This window comes from Nothoprocta perdicaria, unplaced genomic scaffold (genome assembly GCF_003342845.1).
Source record: "Nothoprocta perdicaria isolate Ctin4 unplaced genomic scaffold, notPer1 scaffold_50, whole genome shotgun sequence".
NCBI lineage: Eukaryota > Metazoa > Chordata > Aves > Tinamiformes > Tinamidae > Nothoprocta > Nothoprocta perdicaria.
The window spans coordinates 2,093,139-2,118,252 of NW_020455755.1; the positions used below are offsets into that span (position 1 = coordinate 2,093,139).

Here is a 25,114-nt window from a genome sequence, read left to right on the forward strand (position 1 = left end):
CGACTCTCTCCCATCAGCAGACCGGGAGTCCCAGGAGCCGCGAACTGCTGAATTGCCTCTATTTTTTCTTTCTTTTTTTTTTTTTTTTTCATTCTTTATTTTTTTTTAATTCCAGATCCAGTTCCGCTGTTTTTCGACTTTTTTTGTTGTAGTTTTTGATTTGTTCAGTTTAGATTTTGATTTTCCTTCCTCTACCAGAGACTCGAGCGAATTCGCGAGGCAAAGAGGAAAAAAAACTAAAAACAAACAAATAAAAAAGAATCCACGCTGTCTTTTTTTTTTTTTTTTTTTTTTTTTTTTGAGAAGGAATCCCTCTTTTTCTCCTGGATTTGTGGATGCACCGATGAGAGATCCAGCCTTCCCGGGGACTGCAATGGCTTACCACCCCTTCCACGCACCCAGGCCGGCCGACTTCCCTATGTCTGCTTTCCTAGCAGCCGCCCAGCCCTCCTTTTTCCCCGCTCTGGCTCTGCCGCCGGCGGCGCTGGCCAAGCCCATGCCGGACCCCAGCCTGGCCGGGGCGGCCGAGGCCGGGCTGCACGTCTCGGCGCTCGGCCACCACCACCAGGCCGCCCATCTGCGCTCCCTCAAGAGCCTGGAACCCGAGGAGGAGGTGGAGGACGACCCCAAAGTGACGCTGGAAGCCAAGGAGCTTTGGGACCAGTTTCACAAGCTGGGCACCGAGATGGTGATCACCAAGTCGGGAAGGTAGGAGCCAGCCCCGCACCTGCGGGACCCCGCGGCGCCCCGCGTTTCCCGGCCTTGTCCCCCCGCCTGGCTCCCTTCTCCCACCGCGGCGCTTTAACCCCGGGCGGCAGCACCGGGATTTACTGTATCCCGTGTTTCCCGTGTGCTCTTCTTCCCCTCTTCCATCYCCTCCCGTACGGCAGTTACGACTTTTATTTTTTCCCTTTTAAGTGCGATCCCGAACTAAAATAGCATTTAATAATTTACCCCCCTAAATCCCCTAAAAAAATAAATTACACATGTTTCCACTTCTCCTCCCAAAATTTCGTTTCCCACCTCCAAACTTTCCCCCTCGGGCCGCTCCGCGGCCGGCTCCGTGGGCCCCCCCGGCGGGGCTGCATCCCGGCCCGGCCCGCTCCTGCCCAGGGCCGCTGGCTGTTTCGTTCGTGCCTTTCTCTAGGAAAGGACAAGAGGGTTAAATCGGAGCCGGGATGTGTTTTTCATCTCTGCCCTTGATTTCCTGAAATGGGATTTTGAGACTTTTCGCATGTTTTCCGTCCCGCAGATGGAGCAGAGCTAGGAGAAGTGGGTGATTCTTGACCGTGAAAAATGCTGGGAATTTATTGCACGATCTCAACTAAAAAAAAAAAAAAAATGTTTTTTTTTGAGGCGCCCAAAGGGGAGTCCTGGCCGCCTCTGGGCACTGCGGGTTTCTGTGCGCAGCTCCGCGGTGCCGCCCGGCCCGGGCCCTGGGGCAGCAAGGCCCAGCAGCGGTGCGGGCCTGAACGCGCCGTCGGGCCGGCCTGGSGACTGCCCACACAACCCATATTTTGGGGAGGCACGGGGACACCTTCCCCCCCGGATCCCCAAGCAGCAGGTTTGAGCCCCGCTACCCACGGGTTCTCCCAGCGCTCCGCATTGCTGTCCAGAGCCGAAAGGCCGCACTGCCCTTTCTGCCTCTCTCCACAGGAGGATGTTCCCCCCGTTCAAGGTGCGGGTCAGCGGCCTGGACAAGAAGGCCAAGTACATTTTGCTCATGGATATAGTCGCTGCCGACGACTGCCGGTACAAGTTCCACAACTCCCGCTGGATGGTGGCGGGCAAGGCCGACCCCGAGATGCCCAAGCGCATGTACATCCACCCCGACAGCCCGGCCACGGGCGAGCAGTGGATGGCCAAGCCGGTCGCCTTTCACAAGCTCAAGCTCACCAATAACATCTCGGACAAGCACGGCTTTGTAAGTGCGGCGGCGGGAGCACCCCTGGGGYTCTGTGGGGGCCGCTCCCCACGGTGGCCCGACGGCAAAGGGCAGCGCAGCGGGGTTTGGGCGGCTCCGCACTGGACGGCGGGGTCTTGCCCAGCTCCCGAAGTGCCCACGGCCCTTCGTCCTCCCCAGCCCCATCGAGGCAGCTCCTGGGATGCGGCCGGGGCGGCTTCGCCTCAGGGAGGTTTTGGCCGCGGGGAGCCCACACAAGGTGGCTGTCCCTACCCGGCCGCRCTGCCTCGTCCTGTCCCGACGGCTCTGCCCTGTCCCAGGATTTGCGGAGAACTCGGGAAAGAGGGTATGAGACTCAGGGAGGCCCGAGGGGGCGGCCAGGGGCAGTCCCGACGGCTCCACGGGCAGGCGCCGTCCGGACCGAGGTGGTGGCACCGAGGGGGAYCCGTCGATGCGACCGCGTTTCGGGGCGGGCGCAGCGCGGCACCTGCGCGGGGCTGGCGGCGCCGGCGGCTATTTGCACGGAGCGTTTCCGAAGGGCGCTATCACCCGCCCGATGTAATTCCTTATTGATCCCATCTGCGTCGCCTCCCGGAGGGAACAAAACCGGCTGTGTCTGAGCTGGAGCCCCTGAAAGCGGGGTCACAGTGGAGTCTGATCTTCCCTGAAAGCGCGGGCAGGGAGAAAAATATCCCAGCAAACAAGCGCGCTATCTTTAGCCCCTGGACAAGCTTTTAGGGCGATAAAGGGAAAGTTCATCGTCCTGCGTTTTTGATATGGTAATTAACCGGGATTTGGAGCCCTCCGTGTGCCAGCCAGTGCCGAGCCTTGCAGGCAGCGCAGACCTATAAAAGCGGGTGCGGGACACGAGAGACATCGGTCCCTGTGTAACTTTTTTTTTTATTATTGTTGTTTTAATTTATTTATTTATTATTTTATTTTCCTTTATTTTGGCAGGAAAGAGTGTGTATGTTCAATAATATATTGCAAGGCTATTTATAGGCTGCAAGGTAAATCGATAGCAAGAGAGTCTAATAAATAGCCTCTCTTTTTTTCTTTCTTTTTTATCATTTTTTTTAAAATTACTATTCCGGGGAAAAACTAGTTTGGTTGAGTGTTTTTAACGGTTCACCTCTTTCAATTAAAGATTTCTGCTCTGTGTCGTTTCCCCAAATCTGGAGTGTGTTAAATCTGGGAGACAAGGGTTTAGCCGGTGCCCATCTGCTCAGAGAGAGATGATTATTGCTATTATTATTTTTTAAGGAATGCAGCTTTGCACGGCAGAATGAGATTTTTTGCACCGTTTTATTATAAATCCTAGTTAGAGCGTACCAATATAACAGTGATCTGACAGTTCATCAGCAGGTGATTATTGCTGGGTATAAAAAAAAAAAAAAAAAAGAAAAAGAAAAGGTGGGGGGATTTTTTTACTGCCTTCTAAAACGAAATGAAGTGATAATTATTTAGCCATTTGGCCGATGTTTTTTGACAGTAATTACTGGAGCTTTCGCCGCTCCTCGGCCTTTTTCCGTGCTCTTAATCCCGCGGTTCAGCCTGAGCGCGGCCGCTCCGCGCTGATTTAAAGGAAGCGGCGGCTCGGCTCGCTCCACGTTGCGCCTTCAGCCGGTTCCAAATATCATCGGCGAAATTGCGATTAATACTCTATATTTTTTCCTTCAAAATAGGAAAAAAAAAAAAAAAAAGTGAGGGGATAGAGAATTGCTTTGGTTGTTGGAGACAATCTCAGACACCTGGTTGGAAAAAGGGAGAAATGTGCGCGCGGCTGCAACCTTGCTCAGGGACAGGACTGTAATGTGGCTCCTTGAACCAGCGTTCTCGCTCTCTTTGTAGCTTGAATATATATATATATATTTTTTTCCTGCTACAACTATCCACAAAATTTTATTTGGGGAAATGAAGTAGGATATTTTTTAAAAGGACATAAATATGAAAAGCAGATAGAAATGTGTTTTTTAAAAAACAGGCGACGTCTTCAGGGTTGCAGTAAAGCGCGATGATACCCTTCTGCTGTTGTATTGCTTAGATTCACATCCCGCCCGCACAACAAGATGTTGCTGTGCCTCCTTTTTCCCTGTGCCCGCCTTATTTGGGGAGAGATGGGACAATGGCACAAAAAAAAAAAAAAAAAAAAAATCTCCATTTCTAACAGAATCCACCGGCATTGTTTCATCATAATGACTTTTTTTCGGGGAAAAAAAAGTGTAAACGTGCTTTGTAACTGCACGGGTAGGTTTGGGTGCGTTTGTAGCACGGATCTGTGCCTCATGGCAGCCCCTCGCTCTTTTCTCTCGCCCTTTCCTCAGACCATCCTGAACTCGATGCACAAGTACCAGCCCCGCTTCCACATCGTGCGGGCCAATGACATCCTCAAGCTGCCCTACAGCACCTTCCGCACCTACGTGTTCCCCGAGACTGACTTCATCGCTGTTACCGCCTACCAGAACGACAAGGTAAGGCCTGGGTGTCTGTCTGTCTGTGGTCAAGAGTCTGAGCCACAGGACAGGTTTGCAGCAACAGGAGAAAGCTTAAATCCCAAGCAATCAGAGCAGGCAACATTTGGAAAATTATTACTCTTTATTATTAAATTTAAATTTAATTATATTATTTTCATTTATATTTATTAATTCCCTAGTGATGACTAATTTGCACCTTTCTGGTGCTGCTTGAAGCCCTTCCTGCAGTCTCCAGGTAGCAAAGGCCTCGGCCACCTCGCCGGGATGGTGTCCCAGGCAGGCACAAACATTAGAGCTTATTTTAGTCACTTTTATGATTTAGCAAGTGTTGCTCTCAGAGCAGTGTAGCCAGGACGGGTCCTGGCCGCAAGAGTTGTGCGTGTGTGYTTTAACCCAAAAGCTGACCCCCACCTCCAGCCCGGCTGCTGATGCTAATTGACAGTTTCGTCTGAGGGTCCTGGTGGGCTTGTTTCCCTCGTAAAGTTTATGGCGAAGAGTCACAATCGATTAAGAAGCACTCGGTGCGCTGGCCGGGCGGTGGGGCCGCTGCCGGGACGCCCCGTCGGGGTGGCCGGTCCGCGGCTTTGYGCGGCTCCGGGCGCAGGGCTCAGGCATGCATTTTTAACGCGCCCATCTCGGGGACATATTTCAAAGGCATGCATTATTGAGCGCCCTAATGTCGCCGGCCCCATAAGTTCGTGGCGGGCAGAGATAAGAATAGCTTTTAACCAGCGCGGAGAGGCTCAGTCGCCATCTTCCCTCCAGGGGGCCGTGAAAAATAACTTCCTATCATTAAAACTCGATTAATAATTCAAGCCAAAACCTCAGCATCATTTTTAATAAAGCGTGCGGTGTGTTAAAGCGGGGCCCCGCCGCGCGCCGCCGCGGTCGCAGCGCGCCGTGCCCGGGCCGCGACCCGGCGCCGTCGGGGCGGCCGGGGGTGCTTGAGGGGACAGCGGGGCTCACGCCGCCTCCCCCGTCTCTCTGCCCCCCAGATCACGCAGCTCAAAATCGACAACAACCCCTTCGCCAAAGGCTTTCGCGACACGGGCAATGGCCGGCGGGAGAAGAGGTAAGAGCCGCGCACCCCCCGCTCCGTGTCCCCCTCCCCRGCCCCGCTCCGCGCCCGCGGAGCCCCGGGGGCGCCTCTGAGCCGCCGCTTCGCTTCTCCCCTCCCGCCGCGCAGGAAGCAGCTGTCGCTGCCGTCGCTGCGGATGTACGAGGAGCCCTGCAAGCCCGAGCGCGACGGCGGCGAGTCGGACGCCTCCTCGTGCGAGCCGGCGGCGGGGCGCGACGCGCTGCACTCCCCGGGGGGAGCCGTGCCCAGCCCGCTGCGCCTCAAGGGCAGAGGTAACGCTGCGGAGCCCCGACGGGAGCTTCCCCCGACGGCGCGGCCGGCCGCGGGGGTCGGGAGGCAGCGGCCCGGGATGGGTGTCAGCAAGCCCCGCTCTGCCGTCCTTGGCAGCCCTTCAGGATGCTCCATTACTAGGCACTGCCCCGCGCTGTGGAGAGGTGCAGGGGCATGCGGGCTGGCTGGCAAGAAGAGAAAGGAAAAAGAAAATCATCCCCCCAAAAAGTGAAAAGTAAAGATGAGCGCGAAATAACCAAAGGTCTGGAATAACAGAAGTAGCAGCGGTGAGAAAATGTGCAGAGTATTGACGGCTTGCGGCATTTTCCTGTTTATACATTAGTGTAAGCAGTAAGTAATGCAACGCCAGGCGTATCCTGCATGCTGCTGCCCTGCCTGTGATGCCTGGCTTAGACATCCACAAAAAGAAAAAGAAAAAAAAAAAAGTAGAAAGAAAGTTTGCAACTTAAAGCGAATAAATTAAAATGACCAAATGGTTCCTGCGTTGCAGGTGTTAGACACTGTAGTTAGTCTTGCCACGCTATCAATCTGCTCCTCTTCGAAGCAGCCACTGTCCCTGAACTTGATTCCCTGCAGGAGTCAAACAGAATCTGCCCCCTACCCTGGTAGGGGCTTTATTGCCCCCTGCCCTCTTTCGATGCCTTCACAGAATATCCTGCCACTCCAGGCTGCAGACTTTTACCCAACCTGCAGTTAAACTCACTTCTTATTCAACAGCAGTTCCACTCCCATTGCTCTCTTTTCACCCCGTGTTTCTTCAGATATGCCCCTCTTATGGTTTTTTTTTTTTCCTTTTTCCCTTTTCTTCTTTTAAGGGAGCCCTGTGCCATACCTCCTTACTTAAAACAGGCTCTTTAACCTGGCACAGCCTTCCCATTTGGAATAAATCCATGGAGCCCGTGGAGCTGATSAGCTCTGCGTAATTAAATATATACCGAATCATTTCCTCCGTGCCGGCTGCCCGGCTTGCTCTGTCCCCCACGCCTCAGCCTGCAGGTCGCAGCTCTGAGGCTGGTGCCGCGATGCCGCATCTCAGTGTTCCGGCAAAYGTGTTTTTCCTGCTTGGCAGCACGATGGCTGCTAATCCCCCTTTCCCCCAAACCCTCGTGGTGCAAGGGCTAGTATCTGTCCCTGAAATAGCCCAAGTTCTTCCCACTGTTAGTGGCTGGGACCTTTCCCTTGGGAAAGCTCCTGTAGCGCTGGGGTCTTACTGGCCCTTTCCTCCCCACTGCCTTTTTGCTGTGTGTTGGGAGAGGGTCCCTGGGGAGAGCGCTGCTGCTCCCTGGGATGGTGCTGCCTGAGGAAGGGGCTGGAAGAGGGTTGTACTCGCTAGGGGTCCAGTGTTGGGAAAACGGGGTCTTTAGACGAGTGTTGCCGCTTTTGGTTTCTTGACACCTTTGTCCTTTTCTTAGAGGAGAAAGCGGGAGCTGACAGCGACCAGGAGGTGGAGAAGGTGCCCGAGGAGCGGCCGGGTGGCGCAGGCAGCCCCAGCGGGGAGGACGCGACGCCCCGCGGCAGCCCCCGGTGCACTGAGGAGCGGGGCAAGGAGCGGCGCAGCCCGGACAAGGGCAAAGACGGCGTCTCACCCAAGGACGGCCCCGTCGAGGGTCTGTTCGGCTTGCGGGGCCTGGAGAAGGACAAGGTGGAAGGGCGGAGGAAAGAGTCGGAGCCGGGCAAGAAGGACACGGAGAGCRGCGGGCTGGGCAAGGAGGCCTTTGCCCCGCTCATGGTGCACACGGACAGCCCCCCGCACCTGAGCGCCGGCCACCTGCAGAGCCTRGCACTCTCGGGCCTCCACGGGCAGCAGTTTTTCAGCCCGCTGAGTGCCGGGCAGCCCCTCTTCATCCACCCAGGACAGTTCGCCATGGCGCCCGGCGCCTTCTCTGCCATGGGCATGGGACACTTGCTGGCCTCGGTGACGGGCGGCAGCAGCCTGGAGAACGGGGCCCTCTCATCTGCCCAAGGGGCCGCGGGGGCGGCCACCCCCTTCCCGTTCCACCTCTCCCAGCACATGCTGGCCTCTCAGGTAAGGCTGCCCCCAAAGCGGGTTCCTGGCTGCAGCACAGCCCAAAGGAGGCCAAAAGGTCTGAAGACTGGTTTGAGGAGGAATCTTGATATTGTTTTTCTTAAAAAAAAAAAAAAAAAAAAAAAAAAAAAAAAAAAATTATTGTTATTTAATTTATTAAAGCCTCTATATTGGTGGGGGCGGCACAGGCAGTACCTATAGCCCCATGGTTTCCTGGCCAGTGTCAAAGCAGCTGCAGAGGCACTGGGAGCTTTTGACCCAAGGCAGCACCAAAGCTGTGATGTGAATGTCCATGTCCCCAGGTGCTTTTGACCCTTTTCCCATACCGCTCAGCAGTGGTTTGAATGCAGCTGGGATGGGCAGTGGTGTGGGGGCATTGCTGGGCTCCATAACCCAATTTCCATGGCCTGCTCCTCTTCCCACTGAGACCCCTCTCAACATGGGGTGGGAAAAGAGGGCTATGACAGGATGCAACAGGGGCCTCCCATCTCTCACAGGCTCTCTCCGTCTCTCCGCAGGGAATCCCGATGCCCACCTTCGGCGGACTCTTCCCCTACCCTTACACCTACATGGCAGCGGCGGCGGCGGCCGCCTCGGCCATGCCAGCCAGCAGTGCCGCAGCCGCTGCGGCCGCTGCCGCAGGCACGGGGCCGCTCTCCCGCAACCCCTTCCTGGGCGGCAGCCGCCCCCGGCTGCGCTTCAGCCCCTACCAGTTGCCCGTGAGCATTCCCCCCAGCACCAACCTGCTCACCACGGGGCTGCCCGCCGGGCTGCAGCCCACCCCCGACGGCGCCCCGGGAAGCCGCGAGCCCAGCCCGCCGCCCGACGGGGCGGCCGCGCACAAGGTGCCCGCGGGGGCAGTCGCCGCCTCCCCTAAGGGCTCGTCGCTCAAGGAGAGCCTCAACGAACTGCAGAACATCCAGAGACTGGTGAGCGGCCTCGAGAGCCAGCGGGAGCTGTCGCCGGGCCGCGACTCCCCCAAGTGACCGGCGGGGCCGGCCGCGCGCCCGCCCCCGCGGGGCTGATGAGCACTGGTGTTTTGTACAGCACGGCGTAAATATTTATTGCGGAGTGAGGGGCTGGGGCGGAGGGATTGCCGCCTCTGGGGAGCCTCTCCCGGGGTGGTGGAGGGGGATGTGTGGGGCTCGCCGGTCGCCCCGTCCAGGCTGTGGGGTGGGATATGCACCCCCAGGGCCGTGCACTCGTGTCCCCTGTTTTATCCATCCCCTTCCCCTGCCAGGAGTGGATACGGAGGCTCCCACGGCGCCGCTGGACGGGGCGGGCGCCCCCCACCTCCCGACTCCTTCCCTGGGGTGGGGAGATGAAAATTTCATCTGTGCAAAGGGTGGGGGAGGCCCCGAGGCAGGAAAGGTGGGGACGGCACCGTCCCCACAGCGGTCGCAGTGTCCAGTGACATTCAACATTGGTACCAGGCAGCAGTGGAGCGACCTGTGTACCAGGGAAAAAAATATTTATGAAATAAATGGTAATTTGTGTAAATAAGCTATAAGGATCCCAGAATATGCAAATTGGTATTAATTTATTCAGAGTTGTACATTGGTGTGTACATAATATTTAGAGTTTAACTCATTGCATTTAAGTTTTTTTCATTTTACATGAACATATATATTGTAAATGAAAACTATTTAGCTCTTTGTGATTGGAGGAGATATTGGTTTCTTTTAACTGTGTTTTAAAATATTGTTTATCCCGCCTGTTCTCTAGGACAATCATGTGCCATCAGCAACACTTTTTTCTTTTTTTTTCTTCTTTTTTTTCTTTTTTTTTGAGTCGGTGAGGCTGTGAGTTCAATTCTTTAAAGGACTTTTACAAGGGAAAAAAAAAAACGAATCCAAAACGTAACTAAAATATCTCTACAGTGCGGGGTATAAAGAATGCAGGAATAAACCTCAGGTTTTTATTTTTCACTCCAGAACAAATAAAAAAAAAGTATAATAAATTTAAATATCACAAGGACTGTGCTCTATATTTGTTTTAAAATAATAATAATAAAAACATGATTTGAAATGTGCTGGTTATTCGGGTATCTATCTGTTCATTTTTGATGAATTCTCTCACATCTTTCAATAAAAAATACTCAGAGAAGCCCTGTCGCCTTCCGCGTTGTTCATTCAAGCGACGGCTGCCGCTGCCGGGCGCTTCCCTCTCTCCGCGGTAGCGCAGCGCGTTGCGGCRCAGCCGAGTTAATTCTGGGGCTTTCTTGCGAGGAAAAATCCGCCCGAAATCCCGCGCGCAGGTTGAGCAGGGAGGGTGGAAATATCCCCATGKGGCGCCGAAACATTTGACTTTCGCCCGGCTTTCGGGGAGGTTTTTGCGGTTCGTTTGTGAACTCGGGGAGAAGGAACCCGGCCCCGCGCAGGTGCGGCGGGAAGGGCCGCAGGTGCTGGGAGGCAGCGTGGAAAAAGTCTATGCAGGGACCGCAAGGGCCGCAGCACCGAGGCGGCTCGGAGGGCCCTTCCCGTCGAGGCGGACCCAGGGTCTCGCTCTGCTGTGGGGGCGCAAGGCGGTTCCCTCGAAGGGGCGGTGGGTCCGCGCCCGTGTGTCGGCGCTGGCGGCGCGGCGGCGGTGCGGGAGCGGCCGCGGGTGACATAAACAACCCTTTTCTTCACCAATTACCCTGTTCTCATTGGGGGGAAGATTTATTAGCCCAGGCGCGGGGCCGGGTCCGAGGGTGGGGGCGCGTCCTCGGCGGCGCGGACCGGGCAGGCCCGGGTGCGGGGCGCCCTCTGCTGGCCCCGCGGCACCGCACACCCTCCCACCCCCCCGCACGTCCTCTTGGTCCGGCCCCGACGGGGCGGTCCGTGCACGGCCGCGGCTCCTCCCCGGCCAGCACTGCCCCCAAACATCGGCCCGAGCCCCCCGGGACCCCGCTGGGCTGCAGGAGCTCTGGGGCGAGCTCGAGGGGGCGGCCTGGGGAGGGCAAGAGCCACCTTCCCCTCCACCACCAAACCGACTGCGCTGCTCTTTATCTRTGCACTGAGAGAAGAACCAATATTTCTGCCATTAGGGAAGGGCCTCAGCAGGATGCAAATCTCTTAAACCGGAGGGGTAGAATGGTGTTGCTAAAACAACGTTTGGATTATTTTGGAATAAACAGAAATCAGGATGAACAATAATGTACAAAGGAGAGGCCAGCCTGGGTCCCGCAGCGCTTGTGTCAGGAGCTTCCATGGGCCCCAGCATCACAGGACCCTCCTCCCTGCTGGGTTTTGGCCTCAGCTGCTCCTGATGCTCCTGTGGCTGGTTCAGGATGTGGTTCCAGCACTGCAGCCCATCCTGGCGCATGGGGCAGCTACTCTTTAAATCTCTACTTCCTCCATGGTGGGCAAGCCAGGGCCTGGTGCTGGTTGGGCTATTTCCAACCTGCCCAGGTGCAGCAGGAGGSAGCTTTTTTCTAGGAGAGGGACAAGAGGAGAAGGGGCCAGACCAAGTGGTCAAGCATTGCCACAAGAGCCCAGGTGTCCAGGCACAAACAAGGGTCATGTGAAACCATATTCACACAGCTTGGCACAAGGCCTGCTGCACACCTTGACATGAGGCCAAAGCCAAGTGTGTTAGCGCCCCATGACCTCTTCACACAGGGCGCTTCCTCACAGGGAATGTGGATGAGGTCTTCCAGTGGTGCCATCAGCTTCCTKAAAGTTCGAGGTGTCACCAGAGCTGGTCCTGTTAATCCCAGTCCGTGTTTCCTCAGCTTAGCTTCCCCGGGTGCTTCGCTAACAGCTGAACCCAGGACTCCAGCTTTTGTTCCGCAGCCCCACAGACAAGCCCAGCTAAGGTGTCCTGGCCTTGTGGGAAGCCCAAMAACAGCCAATGCTTGGCTGTTTGTCACAGGACTGAGGGCTCATCTCACGGTGTCTCCGTGCTCTTTGGAAAGGAACCACCAGAGCTATTTGGCATCTACACACGATGTCATGGGACAAGCTTTGCAGGCCCGAGTCTGTGTGCTGGGCACACTGTGGCAGTTGCCAAGGTTTGTGCCCATACTCCTCTCAGTGCCACCAAGGAGGAGAGGTGCACGATCAATCATGATCAATCAGATACGTTTTGGTTACTGGCACCAAAAGGAGAYGGTGGTACCGGTGTCACACTGAGGATGCTGAATGGGGCAACCTGTCTGCAGGTGCCACATGCAGGTTCCTGTCCCCTCAGGCATTTCCACGGGCATGCAACCYCCTCCATGGTGCAGCACTGTCCTTAGACAGCCCTTCCTCGCCTGCCTCCCCCTTCCAAAACAGACAGGAGGAGGAGAGGGGAGGRGAGCCAGGCAGCAGGGACAAGCGGCGTGGCCGCAGACGGCGCTTTGTGCGACGCGGCGCCCGCCTGCCGGGCGCGCAGCCTCCGCGGCCGCGGACAGCAGCGCCGGGGCCCCGTGCGGCACCTCCCAATTAATTAGGGAGCCGCTGGCTCCGCGATGGCTCCGCGCACTGACCCGCGCGGAGCCGCCTCCCAATTAGGGGCCGGCGGGGAGGTGGGGGCGGCCCCGCCGCTTTGGCTCCCTCCGCACGGAGGGACGCGGGGGAAGGGGACGGGTGGGGACGGCAGCACCRTGGTCCAAACCCAGCCCCGGCTTCCCGCGGCTCTGCGCACCTGCGGCCCGGCCGCACGTGGTGGGAAGGAGCCGGGCGTGTTCCCGACGGCTGCTGCACCTGTGGCCCGAGGGGATTTATAGATATGGGGCTGCCCGGGCATGCTCCCGTCTTAGGGTGCTCTTGCTTGTCCCTGTTGTGTGGGTAAGTCGCTGTGGGGCTGCCCATGTTCTGGTGCTGGGGAGGGATCAGGATGAGTTGGGTGTAGGATGCTTTAGGGAAACCATAGGGGTGCCCAGGTTGCCTTCCCATAGAGCAGAAGAGATTTAGATCTTACTATTCTCTCTTTCCCCCTCCCACCCTCTGGCCCCATGACTCTGCCTGGCCTGGGTTCCTCCCCTCCACACACCTCCTCCCTTTCCCACCCGCCCCAACCCCCAATGGAGCCCATATGCCCAGCTCCCTCATCTGCGTGCACCAACATCTTCATTGCTCGCCTGGTCTGGTCTGCCCTGCAAGCCTCCCAGGTGGTTTGTGCTGCAGCCCTGCAGCAGCCCCAGCCTGGCATGACCCAGGGGTGAGAGCTGCCCCCCTTCCTGTGTTCCCAGAACCACTCTGATCTGTACGGATGTCTTGGGCTTTAGAAACACCCTTGTGAAAGGCGGGGAAGAAAAAGGGCTGTTTACTTTAATGTAAAGCTTGTTATGAGCAAGAGGGAACATTTATTCAACCCTTGCTTTAAGGGCAGGATGTGGAAGGGGAAAGGGGAGACTCTTGGTTTATTTCTGTTATTTATAGTGGCTGGTGACAGTGAGGGAGAGCCAGGTCCCCTGCCCTGATGCAGCCGTTCCCAGGCAGTGCTGCTGTCGGGGCTCCTTTTTGGGGGCACTGAGAGAGTTTGTGTCCTGGTGCCAGTTGTCACTATGTCTCATAGACTTCGTTAGCAAGACATCAAATGAGGACAGGGCTGCAGAGTGAGCTGTGAGCCCCCAAGGACAGACAGTTCCCTGCATCACCCACCCAGGGTGAGAGGGGATGGAAACTGCAGCCTTGGGCCACTCTCTCCCTCTAGTAGCTGCCTGATGTGGATGGGGATCAAACCTGGCTTTTCCACCAGCAGTAATGTGTCTTTTCCTTTAGCAAAAACCCGGCTTTTCCTGTGGCCTCTGCTCGCACTGCCCGGGCCGTCGGCGCTGCCCCGCGCTCGGCCGCCAGGTGGCGCCGCCGCACAGCGCCGCGGGGCGCCCCGACGGGGCGGGCGGCGCTCGGCTCCCCCCGGGGAGGCCGGACCGGACCGGGCCGCGGGGCCCCGGCGGCAGCTGCGGGGCTCGGCACCCTCGACGCGGGGGTGGCTGGTCGCCGTGCGACCGTCCCGTCTGTGCCGTGTTGCCCATCACTGTAGCCCAGGCCCTGCCGTCCAGGGTTGCGCTTTGCTGGGCGCCGTGGTGCAGGAGCGCGCAGGTACCGCCATCCTGAGCCTCTAATTGATTTCGTTAAATGGTTCTTGCCTTTAGCCCTGGACTGGCATGCTCTGTAATTCTTGGGAAATGAGATCTAATTAAAGTGAGACGGGACTATCAAGGGGCTCCCTAATTGTCTTTGTGAAATGACCTTGTGGAGCTCTTGGCTCGGTTCCCGGGAGAAAGGTGTTGTCAGTGCAAAATCCTGCATGGTTGCGGGGAATCAGTTGAAGACTTTTGGGAAATAATTCCCATGGCTGGGAAATAATAAACCCATGGAGATATTTCACTGCTGCCATCCTTGGTCTGCCCTAGCTATGGAGCTTGGTTTCCCAGCTCTCCGGCTGCAGGATTTCCACAAAATGCTGGTAAAAGAAGAATGATCTTGGCACTGGATTGGGAGTCTCACTCTGTCCCAGCAAATACCTTTGGAATGCGGCATTGTTTCTCCATCAGGATGCAGTCCTGCTCTGTGCTTGGAATCGGAGAGGGCGTCTGCGGGATGCCTAGCGCAGGGAGACCGGCTCTCCACGAGRGGGAGTGTGTGCAGGCTTGCGTGCTTTTTTTTTTTTCTTCCCAGTTGGACTTTTTTCCCTCCCCTTTTTCTTGTTGTTAGACAGGAGAGGCATCCCCCTGGATGGCTGGGCAAAGGAGACCTGCAACAAGAGCAGAGGGGCAAAGTGCTGCTGACCCTCCTCTCTTTCCAAAGATCTCTGCCTGCGTGAGCCCTCCGTGTCCWTAGCAGGAAAACCAGGCAGAAGCCCCAGCTTTCCTGGGAAAGAGGTCACGCTGCTGCTCTTCCATGTGGTTTATTTGGGCAGCTGGTGGTGGGAAACCCTGGGTTTCCTGCAAGTTGGCATGAGGTTGCCAGCATCCCCTGCAACCACAGGAATGAGCGGCTGATTTCCAGCTCCAGGTGTGAGCAGGTCCCACAGCATCTCAGAACCCTCCCTGTGTTCGTGCCATCCTATTTGCCCAAGCGGATTATCAGCAAGCGCTTGGAGATTAGATGTCCCTGCCTATGTCTGCAGTCCCTGAGCCATGCGGAGACCACCACAGATTCCTCAGCACCATGCAGCTGTTCCCAGGGCATCCATCCCTTTCCTGGGAGCACCTCAGGAAGCACTGGCTCTCGATGGAGATGGATCCCCAGTGAGCCAGGTGCTTTCTGCCTTTTGTACAGTCCTGGTGTCCAGTGTGATGCCCTCTGCATTCCCTGCACTTCTGGTCTGAAAAAGCTCAGGAAGCACGTGAGGTCAGCATCCTTTCTCCCCACAGATGTAGCTGCTTTTTGGGCTGAACACCACATTTTGGAGCAACCTASGGATATGTGCTGCATATGCATGAGGCAGCCCAGAGCGGAGTGGATCCCCTGTGGGATCCACTGGGATGAGAGGGGTTTTGTAGCACCAAAGCCTGGAGCAAGCTGCTACATTGCAAAGGAGCAGCATGATCCCTTTGCTCCCTCATTGGATGCGTTTCCAGCCGCTTTCCATCTGGCGCYGAGTTTAAAAGCATCTCTTGCAGCAACGGGGCTGCCGCCAGGCCCGGCACGGCTTCAAAGCGGCAGCACCGAGGGGGATGCGGCGGAGAGAGGGAAGGAGGGAGAGGGAGGTTCTGCGTCCTGATGAGGCTGGAGCGTCGGGAAGGGCCTCCAGGATCTGGTGGAGCAGCGGGTCTGTGGCTGCGCAGGCAAAGGTGGTTCCTGGACCATGTCACTTGTTGCTCCTGCCCCTGGTGCCTTTGCTCTTCCAGACACCAGTATCCTGTTGCTATCGCAGGAGGGAGAGTGGCCAGTTCTCTGCCAGCATTTGGGCTTCCTGCTCCGTCATCAGCCACAAAGCAAGACCCCAGTCCAAGTGACAGTGAATTCAATGGGTTAGGTGGAAAGACTTGCAGTTGTCAGTCCTCTTTTCTCTTCCTTTGTCCTTTTGGCTCATTCTCAAGGAACAAATACCCAATTTGCATCCCATTCATAGACAGAAGATGCCTTTCCTCGAGGATTAAGCCTTTTGGGGGCAAAACGAGGAGCCCCCATTGCCCTCAAATCAGTAGCATCAGCACCATGGGCTGARGAGCCAGTTGGGTCCAGAGCAGGGAATGCTGGCTGTGCCAGGAGGGAAGCACTGGATTTTCCCCCCAGTATGGAGGTGGAGACATGCTCGGGTGCTGCCTGGTTCTTCTGGCTGCACTTTGCTGCCAGACTCTTCTCTTGGCCTCRGCTCGCTTGCCTCGCACTCGGATGTACTTCTCCCATTTCCTCTTTTTGTTTTTCTTTCTTTTTTTTTTTTTTTAGAAGGCTTCTTGCTTCAGAAAATCTGTCGGAAGAAGTGCTCTTATTACCCAGTGACAAAACGCATTCTSGAGATGGAAAAAGCTCTTTTCAAGGAAAACATGACATTTCAATGGAAAAGTAACTTTGTGTGCTGTTTCTAATTTTAAAGCTCTGGCTTGGAATGTTCCCATGGACTTTGAAATCAGAGCCACCCCTTATGCTTTCCAGGTTTTAGCCACCTTTCCCATATAATTTCAAATCACTGCCTGTGTTAATGAGACAATATTAATTCTGCAGTGGTGACTTTTGCATAGATCATTTTCAAGGCAGACTTTCCTAATCCTGTCTTTTTTTTTTTTCTTCTCCTCTTACTATGCTATAAATACCTCAATTTAGCACCTGGGAATTGCACAGCTCCAAGCACCTGGTGATGCTTGGGAAGCGCACAGGCTCGCAGCAGTGCTYGCTCCCGCTGGCTCTGTTAGCACGCGCTTCCAGCTGGAGCATCCGTTCGTGCATGCAGCGCTTCGCTCCGCATTTGATGTTATCACTGAATCCCTGCCGAGGGGTTTCCCCTCTATTTCCAGTAGTGCAAATCCAGCTCCGTTTTGGTCAGCTCTTTTAAAGCACAGGACAAAACTGGAAGTGAGTTCAGTGCCGCAGCCTCCCAGAGCCAGTAGAGGGAACACGAGAGCGATGCTGGATTTTTTCCCTGCTTCACCATAAATTTCAGGATGGGGGAACATAGCTATTGGGTTTTAAAAATCATTATTTCTCGATAGGTGAAGCAAAGGGAATGGCAGGAAGCGGGAGGGATCCCTATGTGGACCAGGGTCCTTTCCAAGGTTGTCCCAGGAGATCCTGTGTGCTGAGAGCTGYTGCTCCAGCCCTATGTCCTCCTGCACCAGCTGATGTTGCAGCTCTGCAGGACCAGCAAACTGCTCTTAAAATGTGCATAATCATAATAATAGTTGTGGTTATTATTATTATCATCTCTGCTTCACCAGAGGTGGAAATGGGGGAATGTTTCTGCTGAAGGCTGATGCTCTGATCCAGCACAAGGGATCTGTGGGGATGCAGAGCAGGCTGCCCCTTTCCAACGAGGCCATCGGCCCTTGTGTGGGTTTGAGCGGGTTCCACCATAAAATCGATTCCTTTCAACAAAAACCCTTTTTGATAAATTAAACCGGCCCTGCTCTGTATATAATTTCTCTAAACAGTCTTGCCCAATGTTTACCTAACCTGGGCACACAGAAACTCTTGCACATTAAATATTAGATGAAAAGCGGCTATGAAAGCTTTACATATATATATATTTTTTTTTAAGGGGGGAAAGAGGGAAGGCGATGGCCTGTGTACCATGGGAAAATACCTTGCAGGTCCCCGCAGCCCCATTTTGCACCTTTCTGAGCTGCCAACTTTGCTGTTGTTGCTGTGATTTTGGAATATAGCACCTGGATGTAGCTTCCTGGGGCTGCAGGGCATTCATGTGAGTCTCAGTCACGTGTAGATGGTCTCTTTCCCTACCCTAGACCTTTCTGGGGGAACATTCTGGGGGTTTGCAATAGCTACAGTCAAGTGAGGATTAACCTGAGCAGCCCAAACTGGGAGAAATTATGGTTACTCTTGGGGCTGCATTGCATAGCTTGGGAGGCCAAATCCTCTCTGGCTTTTTCTCCACTTACCTTCCAAATAAAAGCTTGGAAATTCCTGGATCTCTGAAATGTGCTTGAGAGTAACTTATTCTTTCCACTTTTGGAGTGTCTCTGATATTCCTCAGCATTATTTTTAATGATAGTAGGTTAGTAGAGATCGCTGCTGGTGGATAACACTCTATTTRTGGAGCAACCAACAGCTCAATCTGGTTATCATTGACGTTGCTTATAAAATATACACAGCAATCAAGATACTGACCATGGCAGTAAATTGAAAATATATTGAAAACATAAAGCATTTTTCAAATTTATTAGTAATATAAAAATACTTAGATATTTTCCTTTTTCTCCTCCCTTCCTTGTTAAGAAGAAAGATCTAGAAGGTGCAATAAGGAAAGCTCTAGAGCTGTGGCTCTAAAACTCTGGCATTGCCAAGGGGTTTTATGGTTTTTCAGATGGTGAAAGGAAAAGCTCTTGTATAGGGTGAACACAGATGTCCTTTGCAGTGGGATCACCAGGATGCTCCTGGCATCCAGGAAAAAGCTGCCTGTTTCTGGCACCTTCCTTTGGAAAAAGGTTTTGGGGCAAAATATCCCCCTCTTGGGCAAAAGCAGCTCTTGACCTATGGATTGTGGATCCATGGAGGTCAAACTTCCAAACTGTGTTCCCAAGGCTGGCAGATTTCGGGCAGTAGCTGAAAAATCTCTTTTTCTTTTTTTCTTGCTCATGACATTCTTGGTCTTCTCTCCCACAGGCGCTTTACCGGCCCATCACTAAAGGGTTAATGGGCACCAGTGGGGAAGAGCAAAAATATATAAGGCTGCTATGGGCTCCCTTAAAATGGGAATTCACTGTGGGAGTGGAAACCAGTGTTTGGGATCATGGCGACATCCCTTCTCTGAATGCAGAAACAAATGAAACGGGCCGTGGGGCAGAGGGAGCGCCTCCGAATCAATCATATTTATTGCGTTTAATCAAAACGGGGCCGGGTTAAATGTTTTCCATATGAAAGGGGCCTGAGCTGCGTCCCATCGCGTTGCAGAGCGGTGAGCTCGGCTCGGGGAGTGTCTTGCCACTGCTCCCCCTGCATTACTTGGTCTCCCCGTTATTGCACATTAATGAGATTAGGGATATTAATTGGCTTAGAGTGCTCAGAGCAGTGGGTGCTGCGCGTGCACTCAGAGGCTTTTCTGGGGGTAAATGGCACTGGTTTGGTCAATTCTCTTGCTACTGTGGCTGCTCCTGGGTTGCATGCGAAGGTGAATGCAGCAGTCCCGCTGGGATGGGTAGCCCRTTGCATTCTGTCCATCTGTCCATCCATCCATCTATCCATCCCCTGCAGCGCCTCTGACCTTGTCCGTAACGCACTCAGCCCCGGCAGCTCTGGGGCCGCTTTTAAGTGCGGATGTTAATTGGATCCACCTGCTCCGGCCACGGTCGGCAGCAGCTCCGGGAAGGCTTTGGGCACCTCTGGGGTCACTGCTGCCCCTCTGGGGGCACCTGGCTTGTCACCCCGGCCAGAGCAGCCCGAGCCCCTGCCCAAGGTGCTTCCCTCGGAGCGAGGATCCGAGTGGCACAAGTTCTTCGTCTCTTCCTGGAAGTTAAATATTAGAATTCCTCCTAGCTGCATGTATAATACAGGACATTAATCTTCCCTTAAAGCAGCTCCTGCCACAAAGCCCCTCTGTATCGATCCAACAAAGACAATTATATATTGCTAAGGTGTAGGGGGGGAACAACTGAAATATTTGAGATTGGCCCCGCGGTTGGATTTATGACGTGGCTGAGCTATAGTGTCTGACTATTCTTTACTCTAAGCCCCTACGACAGGGATCACGTCTTCCTCCCCGTGCTGCGTGCATGTTGGAGAGACGTCGGGATGTGCGCGTGCACGGGTGGCCAGCGACATGCACGGTGCGCTGGCCCCATGGGACCTTGCAACGAGCTTGTCTACTCAACGACCAGCCTGGAGACCTTGCAAACCACTGCAAAACTTTGCTTTTCYTGCATTATTTCCCTGCATCCCAGGGTGTTGTGGTGCAGTGGGTGGATGCGAYGCTGGCAGCCCCGATGGCAATGCAAGGTTCAAGCCTAGGGAGGGTTTTAAGCTCTGGGATTAATAAGCAAAGGCTTCTCCATAGCATAGGAGGCCTGAAATCCATCCTGCACTCCACAAATAATGAGGGAATCAATAGGATTACAGGGTTAAGGCTAGAGTAAACCTGAATGACAGCTGCAAAATAAATTTTATTTGTGGGAAGTGGCTGGGGTTAAATGAAACATAATAAATAACGGGGAGCATTTTGGGGCCCAGGGGACTACACGGAGCAGTGATAGGGCTCAGCCCACTGGTTGCAGGTCCCCTGCGTGTCAGTGTCCAGCACTGACACACCTGAGCAGTGCATGGAATAGTGCAGAATTCCCRGGGGTTTTGCTGTCTGCTGCCAATGGGCCAGGAGAGACTGCTCTGAAGTGCATCTGGAGCAGGTTGCTCCATTACTGAGGCTGCCACGCTCAGTGCACATGTGGTGAACTCGGGAGGGCCATCTGTGGTGGCACTGCAGGCCCTGGGGAAGGGCTGGTTTGTTTTTATTATTATTATTTTTTGYTTTAGGAAGTGATGGTTTTGTTGGTTCCAGGCTTGTTTTGATCTCTACAGATCCAGTCTGTGGTCAACAGGGAGCTGGGAAAGGGAATCTGGAGTCCCTGGAGCATCCTGGCATGCCACTTGGCTTGACATCAACCCCTTGAGGTCACACATTTGCCCCTTTTCAGCAATATCACCCTCAAAACCATGTGGCATCAGCAGAACTGCAGCTTTTTTCCTTTTCTGCTCTGAGCAGAAGAGCTACAAAATGCCTTTTCCACTGCCCAGCGTGCTAGGGACCCTCCTAGCCACAGATCCCGCTGTATCCCCATTCCCAGGGGGCATTAGCTGCTTTACTAGGTGCATATTTTTAATATCTCTTAACATTACACAGACACACTCCATTGCAAACCACAGCAGGGTGAGTGGATCCTGCACCTGCAGCCCATGCAGGACTCCTGGCTTCCTGCTCMTATTTTGAGGCAAAAAGGGTCATTTCGTGCAGCAAACAGAAGACCTGGTTGCAGGGCTATTTATTTATCAGCGCTACTGATTTGTTTTGCAGTGTCTCTGGGGGCTTTGTCAAGGGTGAAATGTAGACGGGCAGAACTGAATGCAGGCAGGAAAACACATTTGACTCTCTTAATTGGAAAAACACGTTATTTTTATCACCTAGAGGCTCCCTCTCTCTAGGACAGCAACTTGGTGCTGCGTGTGAAAGCAGAAAAAAATGCATAATAGCGCGAGAAGCTCTGGGTGCTGCTGTCAGGGTGAGCCTGGGCACCCACATTTGCATTCCAGTTCTGAGCTGGGGGCAAAATGCACCTTTCCCATAGGGAAAACCRAGGGATTTATCTGTCCTGGCTGGATTTGCCCATACAAAGCACCTGGGATGTGCAGTTGCAGCCGATATTTGATTRGAGAAATTAGTGCTAAAGCTTAGAGAGTAGTTAATAAAGCTCTTTATATCTTCAAAGATCTTYGAGGTCCTGGCACTGTCCCTTGCAGCCATTTCCCAGGCAGGTGAAGGGACATGGCCAGGGCCTTCTGAGTGGTTGTGTTGGAGCTTGGAGTGGTCATTCCTGTGCCACTGCCCAGGGTTTCCCTGGATTCTCCTGTTTCGTCCTGCTTTGATTGCTGGCGTGTGAGCTAGTACAACTAAGAAAAAGGGAAATTGGGAGAGAATGAGCCTTTTCCATAGGGTGGATGGACAGGAAGGTTCATGTATGGCTGTTATGGATCTGGAGCAGGTTTTGAGCCACTGGGATGTTGAGCCACTGGGATGTACCAGCCTGGAGACTTGGTGGTGCCAACTGGGCACTCAGTGTCACTCCTGGTCTGGAATAACAGGGGGACTGGATCCAGGATAACAGGGATGAGCACGACCTCATGCATGAAGTGTCAAGCTTTTAAACCTCCTCTGGTCCTTCCAGCTTCCTACATGTCCCTTCTCTGCCCCACGGCCTCATCCCTCTTTCCCTACAGGAAATTTCCACTATCTGAAGTGCTTGGAGAAGACTCCATGGATGAAATGTTGCTTTAGCTGAATTTCCTATTCCTAACGTGCACTTTCATTAACGTCCCTTTCTTTGACTGGCTGCCAAAGCAGTGTGTTCCTGCAGCCACACGTCTCCAGCACTGYAGCTCTTCCTCCGGGAGCCCCTTGGCCTCCCAGCCGGGAAAATCCCTCAGCTTGAGCCCCAGATCACTCCTGTCCCCTTSTCCCTGGGCATTTACAGCCAAGGCAAGAAATGGGAATGGAGGCAAGGAGCAGCATGGGGAGAGGGATGTGGTGTCTGGCCAAGAGATGCAGGAAAGGAGGGTGGYTGGGATGATGATGTGATTTCTGTGGGAATTGCCTCTTCCCAGGAAGAGGCTGCTGCCTTTTATCCCTGCTTTCTCCCCTGCTCCTTTTCCAGCATGGCCTTCACTCTGGCTCTGCAGTCTTCCTGGGCTCCGGCCTGGCCAAAGAGCAGCTCCCTCCCGTCCTGTGCAAGGGGGAAACATGATGCCATAACCACTCCCCTGCGCATCCCGCTCCCGCAGCATTCCCGTCCCCGGACCTCCCTGATCAGCTCTGCGCCCTCCTGGCCAGCCACCTCTCACCTCTTCTTCCTCCTGCCCTGCTCTCCAGGTTTTCCCTCCTCCCTTCCCACATTGTGCCAGCCTTTCCAGCTTGCAAACCTCTGACAAGCCTGTTTTTGCCCTCGGCCATTGATCCGACCCCCTCCTTTCCCGCCGGGCTGCGGGACACAGGTGTCCGGCGGCCGCTGAAATCCTGCGGTTCCTGTTTGCTCTGTGGCATTGCAGTCGGCATCGTGCAGCCGGCGGCACATGAGGGGCCACTGTGGGCTCCATCCCACCGGGGCTCCCGCATTGCCCAGACCACTTTCCCTCTGCTCCCATAGTGCTGCCTTCCTCCTCCTCTTCCCGGGAGCRCTCGGAGCCCGGCAGGAATTGCTCCCATCAGTAAAACCATCCTGGCATGGAGAGCCCTGTGCCAAACGGCCTTTAGCAACTTTTTCTTTTTTCCYTTTTTTKTTTTTTTTTTAAGCATCTTTCAGCCTTAGAGGTGCGCGGCTCTGCCAGCCCTTGCAGCGCGGTGCGAAGAGCCGGAACGGCTGCAGCCGCGGCCGGGCCTGGCTGGGCGCTTGTCCCGCCCGGGGAGCGGAGCAAAACTGCGGCCCCGGTGCAAGCGCAGGCAGGAGGCGTAAAAAGTCATCACGCTTTCAGTCTCCTTCAATGCATTTGGGTTTTATTTTCGAAAATATTGCTCCTGTTTTCATGCGGATGGATTTGCCTGCTTCCAGCAAACCAGGACCTCATTTTTTGTTTGTTTGTTTGTTTGTTTGTTTGTTTTTGTTTTAAAGAAAAAAAAATGCAAGGCAGATAGGGCGATTTTAGGGGATATATATCACAGTGAAATTGGTCTCTGACTAGGGAAGACCATTTTTGGACAGTCTCCAGCTGATGTTCACCTGAATAATGATCCCTGGATGATTTGTTCTCTTGCAGAGCTTTACCAAGCTCACCGTAAAATGTCTTCTGTGCAAAACACACAAATGACTTAATTTTTTTTTATTATTATTATTATTATTTTCTAAATGCAACTTTTAAAAATGAAACAGACTATTCAAAACATAAATCCAGAGCACTCAGACAAAATTAGTGCTAGCTTTAAAAATTAGAATAAACCCTCAGTTATTTATTTTCGTTTGTAAAATACTTGTTTAAAAAAAACTTTTTTTTTTTTTTAGTAGTTTCTGGATAGCTGAATGTGGTGCTTTGTTGAAGCCGTTGTGGTTACATAACGGGTATTGTCTGTTCTGCAGCTACATCGCTTTGCTTGAGATTCTGAGGGCATACATCATACATTTGGTATGCTAGGATAAAATTAGGAATTTTTCCAAAATATTAAAAAGCAATTTGGAAACGCGTCGTTCGTTTGATTTGTTCAATTGCAATGCAGATTTGCACAAGGACACAACAACACATCAGATTACAAGATTTTGAAATACGTTAAATATTGTTAATATTGATAAAAGATTCACTTAATAGTATAAATYGACTCATCCTACAAAATATGCTCAGAAGAAGCTTCATACATGCAGATAATTCGATTGAACTTATTCTACGTGGAGAATTGCTCGTATTTAAAAAGGTGCATATTTTAAGTACACCATTAGYGCAGCTATTTTAAGCAGATGCTGCGAGATTAAAGCGCTGCGTGTCAGATCATATCTTACCCGTGCTTCCTGTCATCGTTGCTTTGCAATCTGATTTTGTGTTTCCCTTGCAGCCTGGAAGTGTTTGGTACCCGTCTCTTGGCAAAGGAGCCTGAGGAATGGAAGGGTAAAGAAATATGAGCCAGCTGCTATGCACAATGAGGTTTGTGAGTCCTTGTATGGTATAAATAAGCATATTACAGAGTTATTAGAAATTTGGCGCTGTCGTTGCTTGTAACGCGGGCTGGATGTTTCGCGTCTCCTACCGAATACACGAATAATCCGGTCTCCGCGCCGTCGCGGGCCAAATCCTGTGGCTTCTCGCAGCTCTCGCCCGTCCAAACTCTCGGTGGGAAGCTCGATAACCCCGCTCAGCTCCGCGGTGTTGTCCCGCAGCCCAGCGCGGCCGCGGAGTGGCGGGGACGGGCAGAGGGAACCGGCCCGCGCCGCTTTCGAGCCTGCGCCCGGCTCCAAAAATATTAAAATATTGCGGCGTCCCGGCAGGTAACTCGCAGATTGGTTGCTTTTCCTTTATTATTATAATGTATATTTATTTTTTATTTTATTTATTTTATTTTTTGCYGGAGACGCAGCGCACGTGTAGCTATTGGAGAAAAAGCGACAGTGAGCTGTTATTAATCGTCGGTGTTTCGGGCCAGAGCATGAACAAGCCCGGTGACAGTGATGAGTGATCTGGAGCGCCTGTGCCGGGCAGAGGGGCTGGTCCTCCCCCTCGCTGCTCCCTGCCTCGGCGATGATGAGCCCTGCCTCGGAGCCGCGCTGCCGTCGGGGATCCGGCCGTTTATCTGCCGGGTGATGACAGTCGGGCCGCTTTGGAGCCGCGCCGTGAATTGTCGGAGCCTCCGCGACGCGCCCGTCGGGGGGGGGGAGGTTCTGGACGAGGGCGCGGGGCCGTCGGCTCCTCGCTCCGAAAGCAGCTTTAGGTGCAAAGATGCGACCGGACGAGGTGTTTTCGAGTGGGGCCCGACTGGCTCCGAACCACCGCTCCTTCGGCCCGACCTGTCCCCACGGCGGGGAAGCGCCGAGACGGTTGGCAGCAACCGCAGGGAGATTTTTGCTTTATTTTTAT

The 25,114-nt window shown here is 53.8% G+C and overlaps 1 protein-coding gene across 1 annotated transcript; it reads left to right on the plus strand.

The window, feature by feature from the left end:
- Positions 1 to 303: 303 nt before the first annotated feature.
- TBX2 (T-box 2) lies at positions 304 to 9,537 on the plus strand. Its single transcript, XM_026047820.1, has 7 exons — positions 304 to 708; positions 1,657 to 1,924; positions 4,228 to 4,374; positions 5,373 to 5,449; positions 5,564 to 5,727; positions 7,159 to 7,772; positions 8,291 to 9,537. Exons 1-7 carry the CDS (start codon positions 344 to 346, stop codon positions 8,756 to 8,758), a joined length of 2,103 nt encoding a protein of 700 aa, XP_025903605.1. The 5' UTR covers positions 304 to 343; the 3' UTR covers positions 8,759 to 9,537.
- Positions 9,538 to 25,114: the final 15,577 nt, after the last annotated feature.